General features: G+C 33.4%; 1 protein-coding gene and 2 pseudogenes across 1 annotated transcript; 1 reads left to right on the top strand and 2 right to left on the bottom strand.

Annotated features, from left to right (window-relative positions):
* The first annotated feature begins 282 nt into the window (after nucleotides 1-282).
* Nucleotides 283-2,309, top strand: LOC131637605 (uncharacterized membrane protein At3g27390-like; annotated as a pseudogene).
* A 2,491-nt stretch (nucleotides 2,310-4,800) lies between these two features.
* Nucleotides 4,801-7,546, bottom strand: LOC131637604 (protein LOW PHOTOSYNTHETIC EFFICIENCY 1, chloroplastic-like; annotated as a pseudogene).
* Nucleotides 7,547-16,655: 9,109 nt separating this feature from the next.
* Nucleotides 16,656-17,705, bottom strand: LOC131637623 (uncharacterized). The gene is made up of 2 exons (XM_058908231.1): nucleotides 17,239-17,705; nucleotides 16,656-17,082 (listed from the first exon to the last, which is right to left on the bottom strand). The coding sequence occupies exons 1-2, from the start codon at nucleotides 17,703-17,705 to the stop codon at nucleotides 16,656-16,658; spliced, it is 894 nt and encodes a 297-aa protein (XP_058764214.1).
* Nucleotides 17,706-19,633: the final 1,928 nt, after the last annotated feature.

The raw sequence follows: 19,633 nt of genomic DNA, 5'->3' as shown, positions 1-19,633 counted from the left end.
GTTGCCGCTGCAGCGGTCACCGATGTGTCGCTTATCAAAGGTGCGGTCGAAATATAGGGGTCATGGCTCAATTTCAAGGCACGGTTTGCATATGGAACAATGCACCATACTGCTGTCAAATATCGGCCAAAATGATGCCATGGAGGATTGTGGTGGCAGATTTTTTGACAACCGCCGTGGCAATTTTGTGAATACGCAGTGCCATGTTGTTTTACGGTGGATAGGGCCGCTTAAAATGGTGGATTTTTTGGCTTTCTGCCATCTGCTGTCAACAACACTGGTGCACCATGACGATGTGGGCTCAGTAGTGAGTGTTACAACAATGAGCTAATGTTGTGCAATATGAAGCCATTGAACCTGGAACTGATCAAGTGGGCTATTATCATTTAGTGGATCAACTGTGATGTTAATGTTTTATTCCTAGAATTTTGTGATATTAAATTTAGTTATTGAATTTTGGGTTTGGGTTTCTTAAAGAGCACGGCACCATTTTCATTTTAGGCATGTATGGTGGAAATAACTGATGTTGTAAACTTCTTCAATTATTGTCTCAGACATTTAGTGTACTAGTATATTGATAGCACTGTCATATCTGCTTTGTAAGATTGAGTTCTCTACGACATTCTGTGTTTATTTCTTTGAAATGCAGGAATCTTCTTTCAGGTTTGGCCTTCGGTATGTTATTGCAGCTTTGTCCCTTTATGATGAATACAGCAATGATATTCTTGACATGCCAGAAAGAACCTGGTTCCCTAGGTTTGATTCAGCTTCCCTGTATTTATCACTAAGACTTGCAGTGATGCTTTTGTTTAATTGTTTTACGCATTTGGCATTTGATAGACCTCAGTACCGGAAAAATGATGATTCGTCTCTAAGAACTAACGGCTCAGTTTCCGTTTCAAGACCTAACTCCTTTAAAAAGGCTCCCTCTCGCTCATCTTCAATAAAAAATAATATTGCCGAGTTGAAATCACTTGAGGTATTCGCGCAGGACTCAGCTACCACCTCTGTTGGAAATTTATTTTTTGCGGACTGAGGATCTGTACTAATCGAATATTGTCCATGATATGTGTAGTTGTTGGATGGATTATTCAAGGAATGTTGCATTGTAGGAGAAAAACTGATTTCTGAAGGTCTAATTACAAGAAAAGACATAGAAGAAGCAAAATCTGGTAAAGGGAGTAATGTTATTACAATTGGGTTGCCTGCATATTGTTTACTCCAGGGGCTTTTACGCTCCGCAAAAGTCAATTCCATGGGTATATTGATTAGTAAGTCGAACCATTTTTCTCATTTTCCGATTATTTTCTTTTAACCAGTTTGAACCATTTTTCTTCACTTTTTCCGATTATTTTATTTTAACCTCCTTGAACCATTTTTGTTACTTGCTCAATGTAGATGATGATACTGAACTAACTCTGACAAACAGACCAAGGGAGAAGTTTTTTGAATGGTTCCTCAATCCCCTTTTGATCATTAAAGAACAAATTAAAGCTGACAATTTATCTGTCTCTGAAGAGGACTACCTCTGCAAATTAGTTCTCTTGAATGATGATGCGGAGAGATTAAAAAATTCAGGTATTGGCCCAGCTCCAGAATCAGAGGTCAAGCGCGCTGAACTTCATGCTTTTGCCAGAAGGTACTTTTAAACCAAATGCTAGTTAATTATTTTTAAAGGTTCTTTTGTAAGTTTTTGTACTGGTAACTCATTTGAAGGTTTTCTGTCCAATTTGGATTTCATTTCTATTATGTAGGCTGCAAGGAATCACCAAATCCATGTCACGGTTCCCAACCTTCAAGCGTCGTTTTGATGATCTTGTAAAGACATTATCGGATGATCATGCTCAGAAGCACGGACCTCCATCAACACCAACAATGAATAGATCAAAGAGCGCCTTTGGCCGGTTGATTAGTTTTCAAATCCGTCAGGGGGGCAAGAACTTATGGATCTGGTCAAGGGTCAGAACATATTGTACGTGACGAAGAAAATTCTTGATATGAATGAATTCCTTGTATATTTTTAACCCAGAGATACATAATTTCTCAAAACATCATTGCCAGTTTTCTCGGCCCAACAACCAAAATCGGAACTTTGTCTTCTACCTAATGGAATAAGACTTGAGACTTGATTACTGTTTGCTGTATATTTTGCTGTATAGTACAAAATATCATGTCATAGGTGATTTGTTCATCCTCTTTTGATCAGTGTAATTGATGATAACTCTAATATATGACCATGTTTTTTTCTTTCTACTTGTATATTTATTAATGAATGATACTGAAAAATGAAGTGAGATGTATAAACATTTGAGCAAAATGCAGTGTAACATTCTCATCATGTTTAGGTCTTCCTATTCGATTTTGCACCCTAAACTTCATTCTCAATCAACTGTGGCATCAGAGAACACATGCATCCAATTGTTATTAGGGGTGGAAATAGGTTAGGTTAGGCTTTAGAAGGTCTGAGTCTGACCTACGATAAACTTAAAAGGCTTAAGTCGGACCTATGGTCTATCATAGGCTTAGTTTTTGGGTCTGGCCTGACCTTTTTAAAAGTTTGACCTAACCTAAAAATTTATTTAAAAGTATGTATCGCATTAAAGTTTTTAATTAATTCATATTACTTAAGAAGCCTTATAGGTTGACTTTTATATATATATGGAGCATATCCGGTGAGAACTAATATCTTTTATGAGAAACGAGAACTATAAATAATAATCGTTAGATTTAACTAACGATCCAGATTTTAAAATTTTAATTAAAGAGCACGTTAACATTTGCCTACCGGAACATTTTTTTATTTGCTATATACAAATTGATTACACCTACCTCTACTTGTCATCCATCGTCTTCAAAACACGTTAAGCCATCAATTATAAGCAACTGTTTGTTCTTCATATCTTCAATTACATCATGATAGCTATACGGCAAATAAAATCTACTACTATCGAAATCCCTATTCTCCATTAATTCAACTCTGATTTTCAATGGTTCATCGATTTTTGATGGTAACTTCTAGAAGAAATCACAATATATGGATAAATTCATTGCAAAAGTTGATTATTCACTCCAAGTGTTTGATCAAATGTCTAAGTGTTTGGTTCGTCGAAGTCGACATCACTATGGGGTGCAAGAGGTCTGAAAGGTGTTTCTTACTTTCTTATAACTTTTGAATTCCTAATGCTAACGTTTTGAATTACTGATTTATAGTCATTTACCTTTCAAAGTTCTGTTCATAGTGGTATTCAACGGTGATGCAAAAAAACTGCAGAAAACAAGCTGAATGAGTTAAACAAGCTCCTTGACAAGTTAATTTTTTTCTATTGTTTACAGTTAATTTTGTAGCTCCTTGACACGTTAAACAAGCTGCAAAAAATGGATTTTGTGACAATACTTTGGAGCCTATGAAATAGAAGGAATGAAAGGGTATGTGAAAGTTCAACGTCGATGCATCGGTGTTTGAAGAACACGGTTTTGGAGCAAGTATGCGGTATTTATTAAAGAAATATGCCTTCTACTTGCCATTCTAGACAACTCAAATTACCACAAGCATTGAAATTCTATACTAATCACTATGCTATTGATTCCATTGTCTTGTATTGAAACCATTGTTTTTAACGAAATGACTAATTCTGTTTTAGGGGACTAGTTCAAATATTCTTTGCTGCAACATAAAACTATATGCTATGATTGCTTTTTGACTAGTCTAAATTTTCTTAACTACAACATGAAACCCATATGGTATGATTGCTTTAGGAACTTGTTCAATTTTTTTTACTGCAACATAAAGCAAATAAAGAAAAATTTCTAAACAAATCAAACAAAATATTCAAATTGTCTTTACTGCAACATTGAACAAATATTTCCAAACTAGAATTCAAACAAAACAACAAATTTAAACTTAAATAAAACTAATATATGTTCTAAATTGGACAATCTATCAAACAAACTAAAATAAACACTTATAAATAAATATTTCTTGTGGATAGCAACAAAACAAAACAAAACAATCCTTCCAAACCCAAAAACAGATTTGCAATCTCAGCTTTTCATTAACCAAGTTTATCTTTGAATCCCGGCTTCATAGGTTTTTATATATATATAAGCCGCAATCCCTACAAGGCTTCATAGGGTTTTATATATATATATATATATATATATATATATATATATATATATATATATATATAAGCCGCAATCCCTACAAGGCTTCATAGGATTTTATATATATATATATATATATATAAGCCGCAATCCCTACAAGGCTTCATAGGTTTATATATATATATATATATATATATATATATATATATATATATATATATATATATATATATATATATATATATATATATATATAAATAAGCCGGTCTATTTAGACTTTGTTCTAATATATATGCATACATATGTTAGTCTATTTAGCTTTTTTTTTTAATATATATGCATAGATGGGTCAACTTATTTAACATATCTCTAATATATATGAAAATATAGGTCGGCCTATAAGGCTTCATAGGTTTTTTTAATAGCTTAAATCTGGCCTATTTAATAAAATAGACTTTTAAAAAAGCCTAAGCATGACCTCTTTATTAAATAAGTTTGGTCTGACCTGGTCTTAAGTAGGCTAGACTACAGGTCCATGTAGGCCGGTCTGGTGTATTCCCACCCTTAACTTCTATAAATTCGGCTATGGATACGTGCTTTTTATTCAGAGAATCCTTCACACACTAGTATTTGTCCACTAATTGTGTTTTGATTAAGAGAATCAAAAACAAAACAAAAAAATCTTAAAAGGAACAGCTTTGACATTTTTCAAGCATGTGAGTCAAAATTTCAATAATAACTTCACAACAAGGGTTACATCTCTATTTTTCATATGAAAATGTAAGTAAACATGAGTGTGATTCTTTTACCTTCTTAGCTAATGATACAGAAAAAAAAAGCTCAAGCCGCAACAGATAAGAATGTACAAAGGTTACAAAAGATTTTGACTATGCTAATTTCCATGTACTAAAGAACTTCTGAACATTTTCATGTCGGTGCGATAAAGTTTGGATCCAGATTCCCTGTTGTAAAGGAAGCAGACGTGTTTACACACAAAACCAATCTCGCCGATAAGTTGGAACCGGACGGTCCAGATTACACAATAAAATCAGTTTTGAACATTCTCTGCCATCGACTAAAATCAGACAGTCGAGATTACAATCTGTACGACGTAGTAACTGCAGCAAATCCATTTCAGATAAAATCCTCTTCTGTCAAATGGTTTATTTCTCATGGGAACATGAGACAGACTGTATGTTTTTTCAAACTTTCACTCTATTCTTTTTATCTGCAGGTCGAGGTCCTAAAAAACCTACATCAATGGTGGCACCATGAGCTTTAGCGGATTGCAACACAGCATCATAAGCTTTTAAAGATAGACCGAGACCTTCATTCTGAGCTCTCAAATATAACTCATATGCAAGCCTTGGCTTTCCATCGTTTGCAAGGGCTTCAATCAGCATTTCATAAGTTACCTCATCGGGAGTGATATTCTGAACTTTCATTCGATGAAACCATTCATAAGCTGCACTACTCATACCATTCCGCGCAGAACTGCTGATTATAGCATTGTATGTCACTACCGTTACTTCGATTCCTAACGTTGCCATCTCCTGAATTATGGCGTCAACTCTACTAAAATTTCCTTGTGCGGTGTAAATTGAAGCCATGATTGTGTAGACATACACATTTGGTTCGATACCAACCTTGAGCATATGGTCCCACACGCGGAAGGCTTCGTCGTATAGTTTTTCCCTTTTCAAGTGCACTCAATAAAGCCCCGTATGAAATTTTAGTTGGTTTTTGGCCATTTTCCACCATTCTTTTAAATATTTGCACAGCTGCTGACGTTTCTGAAGCCTTCGAACAGGCGATAAGAACTGCATTCCATTCATTACTTCCAGGTTTTAAGCCTTTTTCTTCCATCTTGTTTAACAACTTGACACCCCATTTCCAAAAACCCCTTCTCCGGGCTGCACTAAGAAGAACTCTGAAATGAGACATTATGAGTTCATATGACAAGTTATTCGGCTTTGGCCCTTTGTCCAATAAATCTTCATAAACCTCCAAAGCCGCCCACCATTTCTTGGTTTTCCCCATCAACCAAATTGTATGGTTGCAGACCGACAAACTGATCTTATCATACCGTTCTCTTATCGAATGTACAGCTCTTTCACAACAATACAGTGATCTTCGCGCGTACAAGCCCACACGAGTCGCTCAAGTTCCGCACGCGTCAGTGAAATCCCAGCATTATCCATACTAACAAGAAACCTTAACACACAACTGCTCTTATTCTCAGAACTAACAAGCCAACATCGCATTATCTGATAGCAAGCGCGTACCGTAAACCTCTCAAGCTTTTTGAATTCTTTCTCCCAATCTTCGCCATCGCCGTCTCTTCCTATTTCACCTAGTCGATATTTTTCTCTAAACTCAACAAAGAAACTCAGAGCTCCATTACCATCTTCCATTTTCCGATACGCCTGCACAGCCTGAGAATACGACGCCGGAGACGGGGTAAGCCCATTTCTTCGAATTTCCTCAAGCATATCAAGAGCTTTTTCACCTTCTCCTTTCTCAATATAAATTGCCATCAAAACATTATATGTCACAACATCATATCCAACACCATCTCGAGCCATTTCATTCAAGATACCTTCCGTTTCTGCGAATTTCTCACACTGCTTAACTACACCTAATAGAGAATTATAAATAAAAAGGTTAGGGGAAAAAGAGCCATTAGTCTCTATCTTCCTTTTCTTCATCCAATCGAAAAGAACCATCGCGGATTTCGCTCTCTTTTCTTTACCAAACCATCGAATCACTGTCGAATACACCTGAAGAGGCAAATCACCCTTGTCCTTAAGAACCTCCTCAACATCCTCCACAGTCTTAGCACTCTGCAAACTAATAGTAAGTTCTCTAACATCAATCTTACCATCATACTCTTCTTTTTCACCTTCCTCAACATCATCATCACCATTCGATTTTAGCTCATCATAACTCTCCGAATTCGAAGAATTCTTCGAATTCTCCGAATTCAAAGTGTTTATGCCATCAATAGAATCATTCTTCTCCTCATCCAGTTCAGTTTCAATATTCACTTCATTCATTCTCCATCCTAAAAGTGGAGCCAAATCTCTAATATGACTCTTGTGAGGTTTAAAAAATGCATCATATTTAAAATCAGGAAAACCTAATTGAAAAAGAAAACCTAGATTCAGTTTCCTTCTCCTATTGAAATTGAAGTCAGGGACAGTAGAAGAAGTCAAAGGAAGAGAAGATTTAAGGGATAAGGTGTGAATCATTATGAGAAATTCAGAAGCAAAGAGGTGAAGTCATTGAGGAAGTAGCATAAATGGGTTTACCTTTCTATAACTGAGGCTCGTCAAAATCAATGGAAGAATGGGGAGTAGCAGGGAAAGTGTTTCTTCACAGCCATTCGTTTCAAGTTAACTAAAAGGATAAATCAAACTGTACGCATAACACTCGCCTTTCACATGTTTTTTTTTTTATAATTATTTTTAGAGCGAAAACAGTCTCTCATAAATATTACACTCATAAATATTACACAATTCAATTTCTATAGTTAATAAAGTGATTATCATTTACAACAAGACAAATTAATTTTTTATTGTTTGTAAAATGACTATCTTTTACGACTATACAATTTAATTTTTATTGTTAGTAAAGTTACTATCATTTATAATTAGACAAATTTATTTCTATTGTTAATAAAGTTATTATCATTTACAACTAGACAAATCAATTTCTACGGTAAAGTGACTATCAATAACAACTAGGCAAATCAATTTCGATTGTTAGTAAAGTGACTATCATTTGCAAATAGACAAATCAATTTCTATTGTAGTAAATTGAATGTCATTTAATCTGAAGGGATTTGGGTTTAAGACCTTATTGATACAAGTTTTGTATTATTTTGTTTTAAATTCAGAATTGTATAAAATTACTAAAAATCATGGGAATTACTTATCATGAATGTACATTAGTCTAGTGGTAAAGACGTAAGATGTTGTAGTATTAAAAAGTTGACCATCAATTATCAATTCATTATAATTAGATTGATGCACTCTCTCGAGTTTCAATAATGTCCTTTGTGTTTCAGAAATCATCAATTATCAACTATTTACAATTAGATTGATGCATTCTTCCAATAATGCCCTTTGTGTTTCAATAATTTAAACTATTAAAAGGACACTAAAGTAATTCATAATGATAATTTTTAATCAACCCCACACATAACTTGTGACTGCCACGTAGCAAACTTTTGAATTTCAAACTCCATCGTATTGACTCATGTCAATTTAAATTTCAAATTCAAGTCAATCCCCCTATTTACCGACTCACTTTTGCATTACAGGTTTCCACACTTCTCTCGTCTCTCTCTTTTTCTGTTGACAACAACCTTTCTCTTCTCTTTCTCTTCCATCTTCTCTCTTTTTCTCTCTCTTTGGTCTTCAAAGCCTAGCGGGACCGAAACTCATCGTGAAATGAAAGACGAAGCGAAAATCCTTCTCATCTTTCATATAAAGTCATCTTTCCTTTCAATCTATCTTTCACTCCCTCTCATTTTATTCATAGTTGGTTAAATCTTCATAAAACCCTTCTTCTCCCGCTCATCCTCTTAGTCTCCCATTAACAGAGGGTTCAATATTCCTCATTCTAAAAACACATGAAAAAAGATGAAGAGGGTTTTAGAAACCCCTCTCTTTCTCCATTAACATGAAATCAGATTATGTTTTTCTTTTTATTTATGATTTAAGGGTTTATTTTTTTGCTTATTCTAATTTTGGGAAGCAAGAAGTAGAACAATTGTTGGAATATAGAGAAAAGTTCTTACAAAAATTAGATCTAAAAATTTCTCGGTCTTCCTTACAGTGTTAAAAAAAGATGACAACTTCAATCTCATAGATTTGAAACGTCTTCAAATGTTTATGGGAGAGAAGTTAAGGTAATATTTCTCTTGTTAGATCTTATGCTTTGTTTTTTTTTTTGTGTTATTTTTGTTAGTTAAAGATTCTATTCAATATTTTTTTTCCCCTTTTCACTTTAATGTGTTATTTTTCATTATGATTAGGTTATTTTCTATGGTTTGTGAGTCTTATTTGACTAGATTTATTAAAGAAGTAGAATACCAAATGTTTATTGTAGAATGGTTTTGTCAATGTGTTAACAATTGAGAATTGTATGAAAGATCTAAGTAGTCAAGTGCACTTTGTGCAGGAAAACTGGATAGTTGAGTACACTAGACTAAAGGCAATGATTGATCTTCTGCAAAGAAACCACATGTATATGCTTTATAATGACTCTCATCGCTAGATATTTCAGAAAAATCTTATTTCTTAGTAGTGTTACTTAGCATGTATATTGATTTGAAAATAATATTATTTGTTGTTCAGATATTTCATGGGATAAGATTTAGCTATAATGATTCTGAAATAGCTTCAATGTGTGAATATCAGTTACATATTGGTCTCAAGAACATTTGTACCCGCATAGTGCATATATATACTTACATTCCTTTCAATTTTATGTGTTTGTTTATAAAGCATCTTTGTTATGATGCTTTTTTATGATGTCAATGATTTTTAAAATAGTTGTCGTAGGATTTCTACATTTATCCCATTTCCTTTGGTTACATGTGCCAGGGGGTTGAAATGAATTTTTTTCACTTTTTCTTAGTTGAAACTAATGAGTTTAAGAAGATATTTTTTAAAATCCCTTTAATTTAAACAATATAAGTGATATAAAGAATCTGCTTACATGTATACTTTGTTAACTAATGCATCCAAATGCATTAATACTATTCTTATAAGTCACATGTATGTACGAAATACTATAACAAGATCCAACAATATTGAAATTCATCACATGGCTTTAACTACTTTGTTGACATGATTGGTGGTTCTGGTTTGGACTTGAGGAGCAAAGCAAGGGTAATTTAATTCTACCACAACTAATTGGCTTTCCTTAGTGTTTTCTTAGTGTTTAGACTTATGAGAAATATGATAAGGTATTCTTTGATACTCATATGTTTACTCGAGTTATAATGATACTGTTTTCTAACACCTAAAGAGTCGACAACTAAACTCAAACACATCAAATGGGTAACTAAAACGAGTAACATGTGATCCTGAAAGTCATACGTTACTTGTGTTTGCACTATGCATTTAACATGCACATTATAGGATTATGTTCCACGTATGCGGTTTTAAAATAGGTGGCTAGATCCAAAGTGTGAATGTGGTTCTCAGGTTTATTTTTTAGAATCACAAACTTTTTTATTTTAATTTTTAATTCTTCTGTTGAGAGGACTAATATGGTACCAATCGAAATAAGCCAACGATGAACACAACTATTTACTCTATAGAGTTGTGAATAAGCCTAAATGGTTGAACACGTTCATATATATTTTATCAACTCATTTGAAAATCTTTTATGCCGATTATTTTATATGTCTAACAATTGTACTAGATGGAAGTGAATTTAAATTGGAAGGAAAATGTAAAAAGATAAACAAATGAAATTTGAATGGATCATCCTATGGAGGTGCAATTAAAGTATTTGACTGCCCCCAAATTTATGGACCAAACATGTCAATGTATATCTAATGTAATTTATGAGAATGTTTTTGTTGGAGTGACATGGTTTTTATCTACATACTTTGGTAATGTATGCCCTAACATTTAAGGCATCATGTACAAGTAAGTTGTGACCGCTAGCATGTCAATGGAGCAGCTTGAATGAGGTTGCTTCGATTCTATTTTCTGTCGAACTCAACAACTATGCATTTAGCATGAATATCTAGTTAACTAACATGCTGCTAGAAAACAATTGTGTTTTTATAATGTAGAGAACTATATAAATTGTAGTTGCTACTTAAAATCAAATGTGGTAGCAAGATGGAAAAACTACAAAGTTGATGGAAAACAACCTATGCATAATTAGTACATAATTTACATAGAACTATATTTGACACAATATCTAACAAAGCAACTTCTAAATCAATACAGGCATAGCTGCAATAATTCAATCACTTATGTTTGTGTCTTCAATCAAGTAAATATCATCAGCAACTTGGATTATCATCTTCTTTGCAGAGGTAAGTTGATCATGCTTACTATATTTGGCATGGTTATTTTTTGGTCATGATATTTGCATACTATTTTTTATGTAAACAGAAAGTTTGTTGATAAGAGGTGCGAAGATCATTTGTTGAAGATTATACTCTTTATTTTACATCTCTATTCCAGTGTTGCTGGAAGTTAATTAACACTGATAATGTGAGACATTTTGCAATTATATTTTTACTTTGGTCACAAAGTATTCTCATTATTTGATTCAACTGCCCTCTTACTTAATATAAGTATTACTTTATAGAACCAATTGTTTTCACACTTTTTGTCTCTAGGGTTTGCATGAGTTTTTCCATCGCTAGATTTTACTGTTGCAAACCTTGAAACACAAGCTTAAGAAGAGGACTTGAGAGTCCGAAGCACCAAGAAAGTCAAAGACAAAGGAGTGGAGAAGTCAATTGGAGACAAGAATAGTACAAAAGTGGTGGTTCTTAACACCATAGCTTTTGTTTCTTACAAGAATAAGGTGATGTGAGAATCATCTGACACGATGAATAACAAACACCATAGCTATTGTTGTTCCATTTGTTTTATGTGTTTTTAGTCTTATTTTTTCTCATCTTTTTTCTTTCAAAAGAGGATAAATTTATGAGACATCTTAAAGTTTTACATGCATTAATTGTTGGATGTATAGGGAGCTTAAGTCCTTTTGTGTGTTTCTCAATGAAGAATAAAAATATCCAAAAATCTCAAATTTGTCAAACATAAAAAAGGGGAGTATGAAATTGCTCTCTCGGTAACAATGTAATTTCATCTGTATTTTGATGCTATGTCGTATTTTAGATATTTTCAATTTATAATTTTATAATAATTTTGATTTTATCATTTTATCTTAATTTCATATTACTGTTTATCGAAGTTGATGTACCTCATTGTTATCCTTAGCTCTCACTTAGATTAAAATCATTCAATGTTTCTTTTAAATTGAGCAAAATGATAAAAAGTTAACAATGTATGACTTGAATCACAAGTTAGAATACTTAAAATAAGATGTTTTCTAAACTTGATTAGAATCACAGATTTGTCTGATTCAAATCAAGAGTAAAAATGAAATTTGGCATTGGAGACTTGTTTCGAATCAAAGTTGTTTCCTTAATCGAATCAAAGACACCTTGACTTGAATTATATTTATGGTTGATTTGAATCATGTTTGGACAAAAAATTATAAATTATTTATGGCTGTATGACTGGAATCATGTGTTTTCTTGATTCATATCTCATGATTCAAATCATGACCCGAATCAAACATGTCAAATTCATATTTTATCCTCTTGATTCAAGTCACTCTTTTATTTGATTCAAATCATAATTTAGGATTTGACTCGAATCGAATTGCTAATTTTCAACTATTTTGTGCCTTTTTTTCTAGCACATATACAAATCATTTTCTTTCCCTCTCTCTAAAAAAATCAATTCATATTTTTCATAATCCTTAAAAAGCAAGAATTATTATAAACCAACTAAAACTATATAGGGATCAAAAGATAGGAAGAGAAGAGAACAAGCAATATTGTATTGTATTCTTTTCAAGGGTGAACTTTACATTGTAACATGAGTCTTATTTATAGGACCCAAGGGATGTAGAAAATTAAGTACATTAAAGTGGAATAGGAAGATGAAGAATAAGAAGAGGGATGGACATCCACTAGTATAAATGTTTATAACACTGCCCCTTGGATGTCCATTGAGGATATGCCTCGTTAAAACCTTACTAGAAAAAACCCAGTGGGAAAAAAATCTAGTGAAGGAAAAAGAGTACAATATCCTTTCATTTCTCCCCCTCAGTTGAACAGTCATTTCTTCGATGAAGACCAATCTTGTGTACTAGTTGATTAAAAATTCTGCCAGGGAGTGACTTTGTGAAAAGGTCTGCAAGGTTATCACATGAACAAATTTGTTGGATGCTTATATCACCATTCTTTTGGAGATCATGAGTAAAGAAGAACTTTGGGGAAATGTGTTTTGTCCGGTCTCCTTTAATGTAACCATCCTTCAATTGAGCGATGCATGCGGTATTATCTTCATATATGATCGTTGTATTTAATTTTTCAAAAGATAAACCACAAGTATTCTGGACGTGCTGAACTAAGGATCTCAACCAAACACATTCTCGACTTGCCTCATGTAATGCTAAAAGTTCTGCATGATTAGATGATGTTGCTGCTATGGTTTGTTTCACCGATCTCCATGAAATAGCTGTACCTCCACATGTAAACAAATAACCAGTTTGTGATCTACCATTATGAGGATCTGACAAGTAACTTGCATCTGCATAACCTGTTAATTCGAATTGGGATACTTTTTTTATAAAACAAACCCATGTCTATTGTACCTCTAAGGTAACGAAGTATATGTTTGACTCTGTTCCAATGTCTTCGTGTAGGTGAAGAACTGTATCTTGCTAATAGATTTACAGCAAATGATATATCAGGACGTGTATAATTAGCAAGGTACATTAGTGCTCCAATTGCACTGAGATATGGTACTTCAGGACCAAGCAATTCTTCATCCTTTTCTCGAGGTCTGAAAGGATCTTTCTCCACATCTAATGATCTAACAACCATTGGAGTAGACAACGAATGACTTTTGTCCATATAGAAGCGTTTTAACACTTTTTCTATATAGCCTTCTTGATGTACAAATATTCCTTTGTCCAAATGTTCAATTTGCAAACCTAGACATAATTTTGTCTTTCCTAGGTCCTTCATCTCAAACTCTTTCTTTAAACAACTCATAGCTTTTGGGAGCTCTTCAGGAGTTCCAATAATATTTATGTCATCCACATAGACAGCTATTATTGCGAATTCCTTTCCTGATCTTTTTATAAAAATACAAGGACAAATGGAGTTATTTGTATATCCTTCTCTAAGCAAATATTCACTGAGGCGATTATACCACATTCGTCCAGACTGTTTCAGCCCATAAAGAGACTTTTCAATCTTATGGAGTAGCGTTCTCGAGATTCGGAGTTGTGTGCATCTGGTACATTGAACCCTTCAGGGAGTTTCATGTAAATTTCACTATCAAGTGAACCATACAGATAAGCTGTTACAACATCCATCATGTGCAAATTAAGCCCTTCATGTGCTACTAGGCTTATTAGATATCGAAAAAGTGCTTGCATCCATTACAGGTGAATATGTTTCATCAAAATCAATTCCAGGTCTTTGGGAAAATCCTTGAGCGACAAGTCGAGCTTTGTATCTCACAATTTCACCTTTTTCATTTCGTTTTCGTACGAAAACCCATCTGTATCCAACTGGCTTCACACCTTCAGGTGTTCGGACTACAGGTCCAAAAAACTTGTCTTTTGTAGAGTGAGTTTAATTCTGCTTCAATTGCATCCTTCCATTTTGGCCAGTCCTCACTTTGTCTACAAATTTTGATAGACGTTGGTTCCTCATCCTCATTGCCATTTATCTCATTCAGCGCTATATTGTATGCAAAAACATCATCAATGTCGACTACGTTTCGGTTTCCATTGTATTCCATTTTGGACATAATTTATCGAGATCTCTTTATTTTCATGAGTTTCAGGTACCTGATCAATCTCTTCTAGAGATGAAATGTCTATTATGTCTGACGATTCTTTTAGATTTCCTATATCCTCACTTGGGCCATCTTTATTCTTAGCTCCCTTTCTTGTTCGAGGATTTTTATCTTTGGAACCGATTGGTCTACCACGCTTCAGGCGTGGTTGAGACTCATTAGATTGTCCAACAGGGATATCAATTTTTATTGGAGCATTTGTAGCTGGTATATATGATTTAGTCACACCTTTTGGATCAGTGAACGCATTTGGCAATTGATTTGCTAAGTTTTGCAGGTGAATTATCTTTTGAACTTCTAGTTCACATTGTTTTGTTCGAGGATCAAGATGAGATAATGATAATTCATTCCAACTGATATCTTTTTCCAGCTTTTTATTCTCTCCCCCTAATGCTGGAAAATTTGATGCATCAAAATGACAATCAGCAAAACAAGCAGTGAATAAATCTCCTGTTGTTGGTTCTAGGTACTTTATAATAGACGGAGATTCATATCCAACATATATTCCCATCCTCCTTTGAGGACCCATCTTATTGCGACGTGGTAGAGAAATTGGAACATACACTGCACATCCAAAAATTCTTAGATGGGAAATATTAGGTTCTTTACCAAAAACTAATTGTAAAGGGGAAGAGGTGTGGTAACTCATTGGCCTGATGCGAATTAATGTTGCAGCATGCAAAATTGCATGTCCCCAAGCAGAATCTGGGAGCTTGCATCTCATAATCAGTGGTCTTGCAATTAATTTTATTCGTTTAATAAATGATTCTGCAAGTCCATTTTGTGTATGAACATGTGCTACTGGGTGTTCGATGTCAATCCCAATAGACATACAATACTCATTAAATGCTTGAGATGAAAATTCTGTAGCATTATCAAGACGAATTTTCTTGACAGGATAATCGGGGAAATGAGCTCTTATTTGAATCAGTTGAGCTAGCAATCTCGCAAACGCCTGGTTACGAGTTGACAACAAACAAACATGTGACCATCTAGTTGATGCATCAATTAAAACCATAAAATAACTAAATGGTCCACATGATGGGTGTATTGGCCCACAAATATCACCATGTATACGCTCTAAAAAACTGATAGATTCATTTCCAATTTTTGTTGGTGATGGCCGAATTATCAACTTCCCCTGTGAGCAAGAGCTGCATGAGAACTTATTCGATTGAATAATTCCCTACTCATTAATTGATGACCGCATGAATTTTCAATTATTTTTCGCATCATTATATAACCGGGATGGCCCAACCGGTCATGCCAAATTAGAAATTTATCATTATTTGTAAACTTCTGGTTTACAGTTGCATGTGCTTCAGTTGTACTAATATAAGTGTAGTACAGGCCAGAGGATAAAGCCGATAGCTTTTCCATTACACATTTTGTGTCTGAATTGTGTTTTGTAATACACAGATGTTCAATCCCTCCATCATCTCCTGTTTCAATATGGTATCCATTTAGGCGGATATCTTTGAAACTTAATAAATTTCTATGGGACTTGGGGGAATATAATGCATTATCAATGTGCAATATTGTTCCACCACGTAACAACATATGGGCTCTTCCAGAGCCTTCAATTATTTTTGAGGTGCCAGAAATAGTACTGACATCAGTTTTTCGATTCACTAAATTAGAGAAATATCTTTTATGCTTGAGAATTGTGTGGGTTGTTGCACTGTCAGCAAGGCACATATCTTCATTACTGGAGCTAGCGTCCATATTCATTCTAAGAACAATAATAATTTTTTTTAACAATAAGTTATAAGCGCACATTAAAAACACAAATTATTTAAATAGTAAATTATGTAAACAAACAAGTAGAAAACACACTTTATTATTATTAGAAAATAAAATTCAAAACATCCATAAAACATAAAAAGAAAATTTCCACAAATTTTATTTCTTGACGCTTCCATCTCCAATAAGGTGATCAATTTTTCCATCTGGATCAGCAAAGAAGTCACCAATATCTAAATGGGTAACATCCATATTACCATAATCTGGATCATCATCTTCATTAGCAAAGTGAGTCTCGATCTTTTCCTTTTTATTTTTTAGTGATTTTTGATAAAGATCAACAAGGTGTTTTGGAGTACGACAAGTGCGACTCCAATGACCTTTTCCTCCACAACGATAGCAAATATTTTCATTTGTTTTGCTACTCTGACCCTCTTTTTCATTCTTTTCAACATTTTTCCACTTCGGCTGGAAATATGTGTTTTTATGATTCCCATTGCGACCACGATCAAAACCAAGACCATGAGCATAATTACGACCACGACCACGACCACGTGCGTATGCACGACCGCGACCACGATTTTTCCTATAGTGGTCGTGCCTTGCCACATTCACTTATGGGAATGGAGTTGTACCAGTGGGATGGGCCTCGTGATTTTTCATCAATAGTTCATTATTTTGCTCAGCCACAAGGAGACAAGATATTAGGTCAGAATATTTAATAAACCCCTTTTCTCAATACTGCTGCTGCAGGAGCACATTGGATGCATGAAAAGTGGAAAATGTTTTTTCTAGCATATCTTCATCAGTTACTTTTTCTCCACATAATAATAACTTAGAAGTTATTCTAAACATTGCAGAATTATAATCACTTACACTTTTAAAATCCTGCAAACGTAAATGCATCCATTCATATCGAGCTTTTGGTAGGATAACCGTTTTTTGATGATCATATCTATCTTTCAAATTTTTCCACAAGACATGTGGGTCAGTTACGGTAAGATACTCATTTTTAAGATCCTCGTGAAAGTGACGACGAAGGAATATCATGGCTTTTGCCTTTTGTTGATCAGATGATTTATTTCCTTCTTTAATAGTGTCACCGTGACCTTCTACGCTTAAATGAATTTGGGCGTCTAGGACCCATGTCAAATAGTTCTTTCCCGAAATATCAAGAGCCCCAAAATCCAATTTTGTAAGATTTGACATACTTAGTAGTTCTATCATAAAAAATAAAAGAAATAAAAATATTATAATGAGATAATTATCATAAAGGAAATATTAAATATTAATATTTAAAATAATACTTTTGTAAATTCTAATATTTAGAAATAACACAATGTTATTCATGGAACTATACAATGTTATTTCGCTATCCTTCAGGGATGCCTTGCTTTTGTTACAAACAATGATCTAAAAATTATAACCATCCTTCTAGGATGTGTTAAAAATAAAACCATCCTTCTGGGATGCAAAAAGTTATTTCTTCTTTCTCTAATTCAATTCCACCGAATAAACAAAAATAATTCTTTCATGCTTTAAGCCAAATCCACCTTTTAATCCTTTGACACAATTAAATTTATTTGTGCACTATCAATCAAAATTGGAATCATTGAAAAGACACATGTGTTATCCACAACCTCAACAACATCAACCCATCTTACTTAAAGTTGAGTTGCTACCTGAGATTTTTTTTTATATAATATTCTTAAACATACATCAATTCTATGACAAATAAAATTACAATAAAATTACATAATCTTAACCATAAAATTACAATAAAATCATTGAACAATAAAATTACAAAATTTTAAATGTCCTAATATGATTATAAAACTAACTAAAACTATATAGAGATCAAAAGATAGGAAGAGAAGAGAACAAGCAACATTGTATTATATTCTTCTCAAGGGTGAACTTTACATTGTAACATGAGTCTTATTTATAGGACCCAAGGGAGGTAGAAAATTAAGTACATTGAAGTGGAATAGGAAGATGAAGAATAAGAAGAGGGATGGACATCCACTAGTATAAATGTTTATAACATTCATAATTTAGTAATGTTTTTTTCTCTAAATAGTATAGTTGTCCGAACACGCGCAATAGAAAAATCTTATAGAAATAAAAATTTACTGACAAAGAAGAAGATGAGACAATGCAGATAGAAGAGAGAAGGGTGGAGTGTTGGTATCTAGGGGTGTTCGCAGGCCGGTTTGGTTCGTTTTGAGAGAATTCAATATCTAAATCGATTAAAATTATATGGATTGATTTGGATTGGATTTATAAATTTTTGCGATAAAACTCAAACCGAATCGAACCGAGAAACAACAGATTGGTTTGAGTTGGATTGATCGGGTAGATAAACAATGCAAAAGTATTTGAAAAAAATAATTTATTTATGGAAATTCATTTTCCATAATAAATAGTATTAATAGTGTTTAATTGTAAATATTAAGCTAGCACTTTTTCTCTAATAGATTAAAAAATCTAACAAGAACAATATCTAACATAAAGACTTTTGAATCTATGATTAATTACTAGTATTATAATAAATTTATTTGATAACTCTATGCTCAATTACCCCAATATACTAATAATTTTCTAATAATTAATTAAAAAAACATAACTTATCCACATATAACATTTCACTTTTCTTTTTGTTAAAGTTGAATGTTTGGTAGTAATTTTCATGATAATTAATTATGATTGGTTTGAGTTGGGTTTGCGGGTAGAAAATTGAAAATCTGATACCCGAACCAATTGTCATTGGATTTCATTTGTTTGGTTCGGTTCTTGCCCGAACTGAAAAAATGTCCTACCCAAACACTATGGTTTGGTTTGGATTGTGGTTTTGTTTGGATTTACCCGACCCAATGAACACCCCTATTCGTACGGTTGTCGTCGTTAACATTACTTGTCAAATTTATCATACTCACATATTCAATAACTCTTTGTAGAAGACAAATTTGATCAATTCAATTATTAAAGGGAAAGTTTTTATTATTTTGTAATGGAACAAAAAATTAGTACGTTGAAGGTGACCAAAAGGGTCTTCAACGCTGAAAGTAAGTGTTTCTGATGATCAAAAAGGTGAAGTAACTGCAAAATTAACATTTCATCGCTCAAGTCAATAAAGT

Source organism: Vicia villosa, unplaced genomic scaffold, assembly GCF_029867415.1.
Source record: "Vicia villosa cultivar HV-30 ecotype Madison, WI unplaced genomic scaffold, Vvil1.0 ctg.002056F_1_1, whole genome shotgun sequence".
Lineage (NCBI taxonomy): Eukaryota > Viridiplantae > Streptophyta > Magnoliopsida > Fabales > Fabaceae > Vicia > Vicia villosa.
Note: the sequence above shows the minus strand (reverse complement) of the source record. Positions and strands in the feature narration are given on the sequence as shown.

What these genes read in the sequence shown, in the direction of transcription:
- LOC131637623 (XM_058908231.1), bottom strand. Translation starts at nt 17,705, where the DNA reads ATGTCAAATCTTACAAAATTGGATTTTGGGGCTCTTGATATTTCGGGA. An exon ending in AATGTGCTCCTGCAGCAGCA is followed by an intron (nt 17,083 to 17,238) that starts GTATTGAGAAAA and finishes CGACCACTATAG; the next exon opens with GAAAAATCGTGGTCGCGGTC.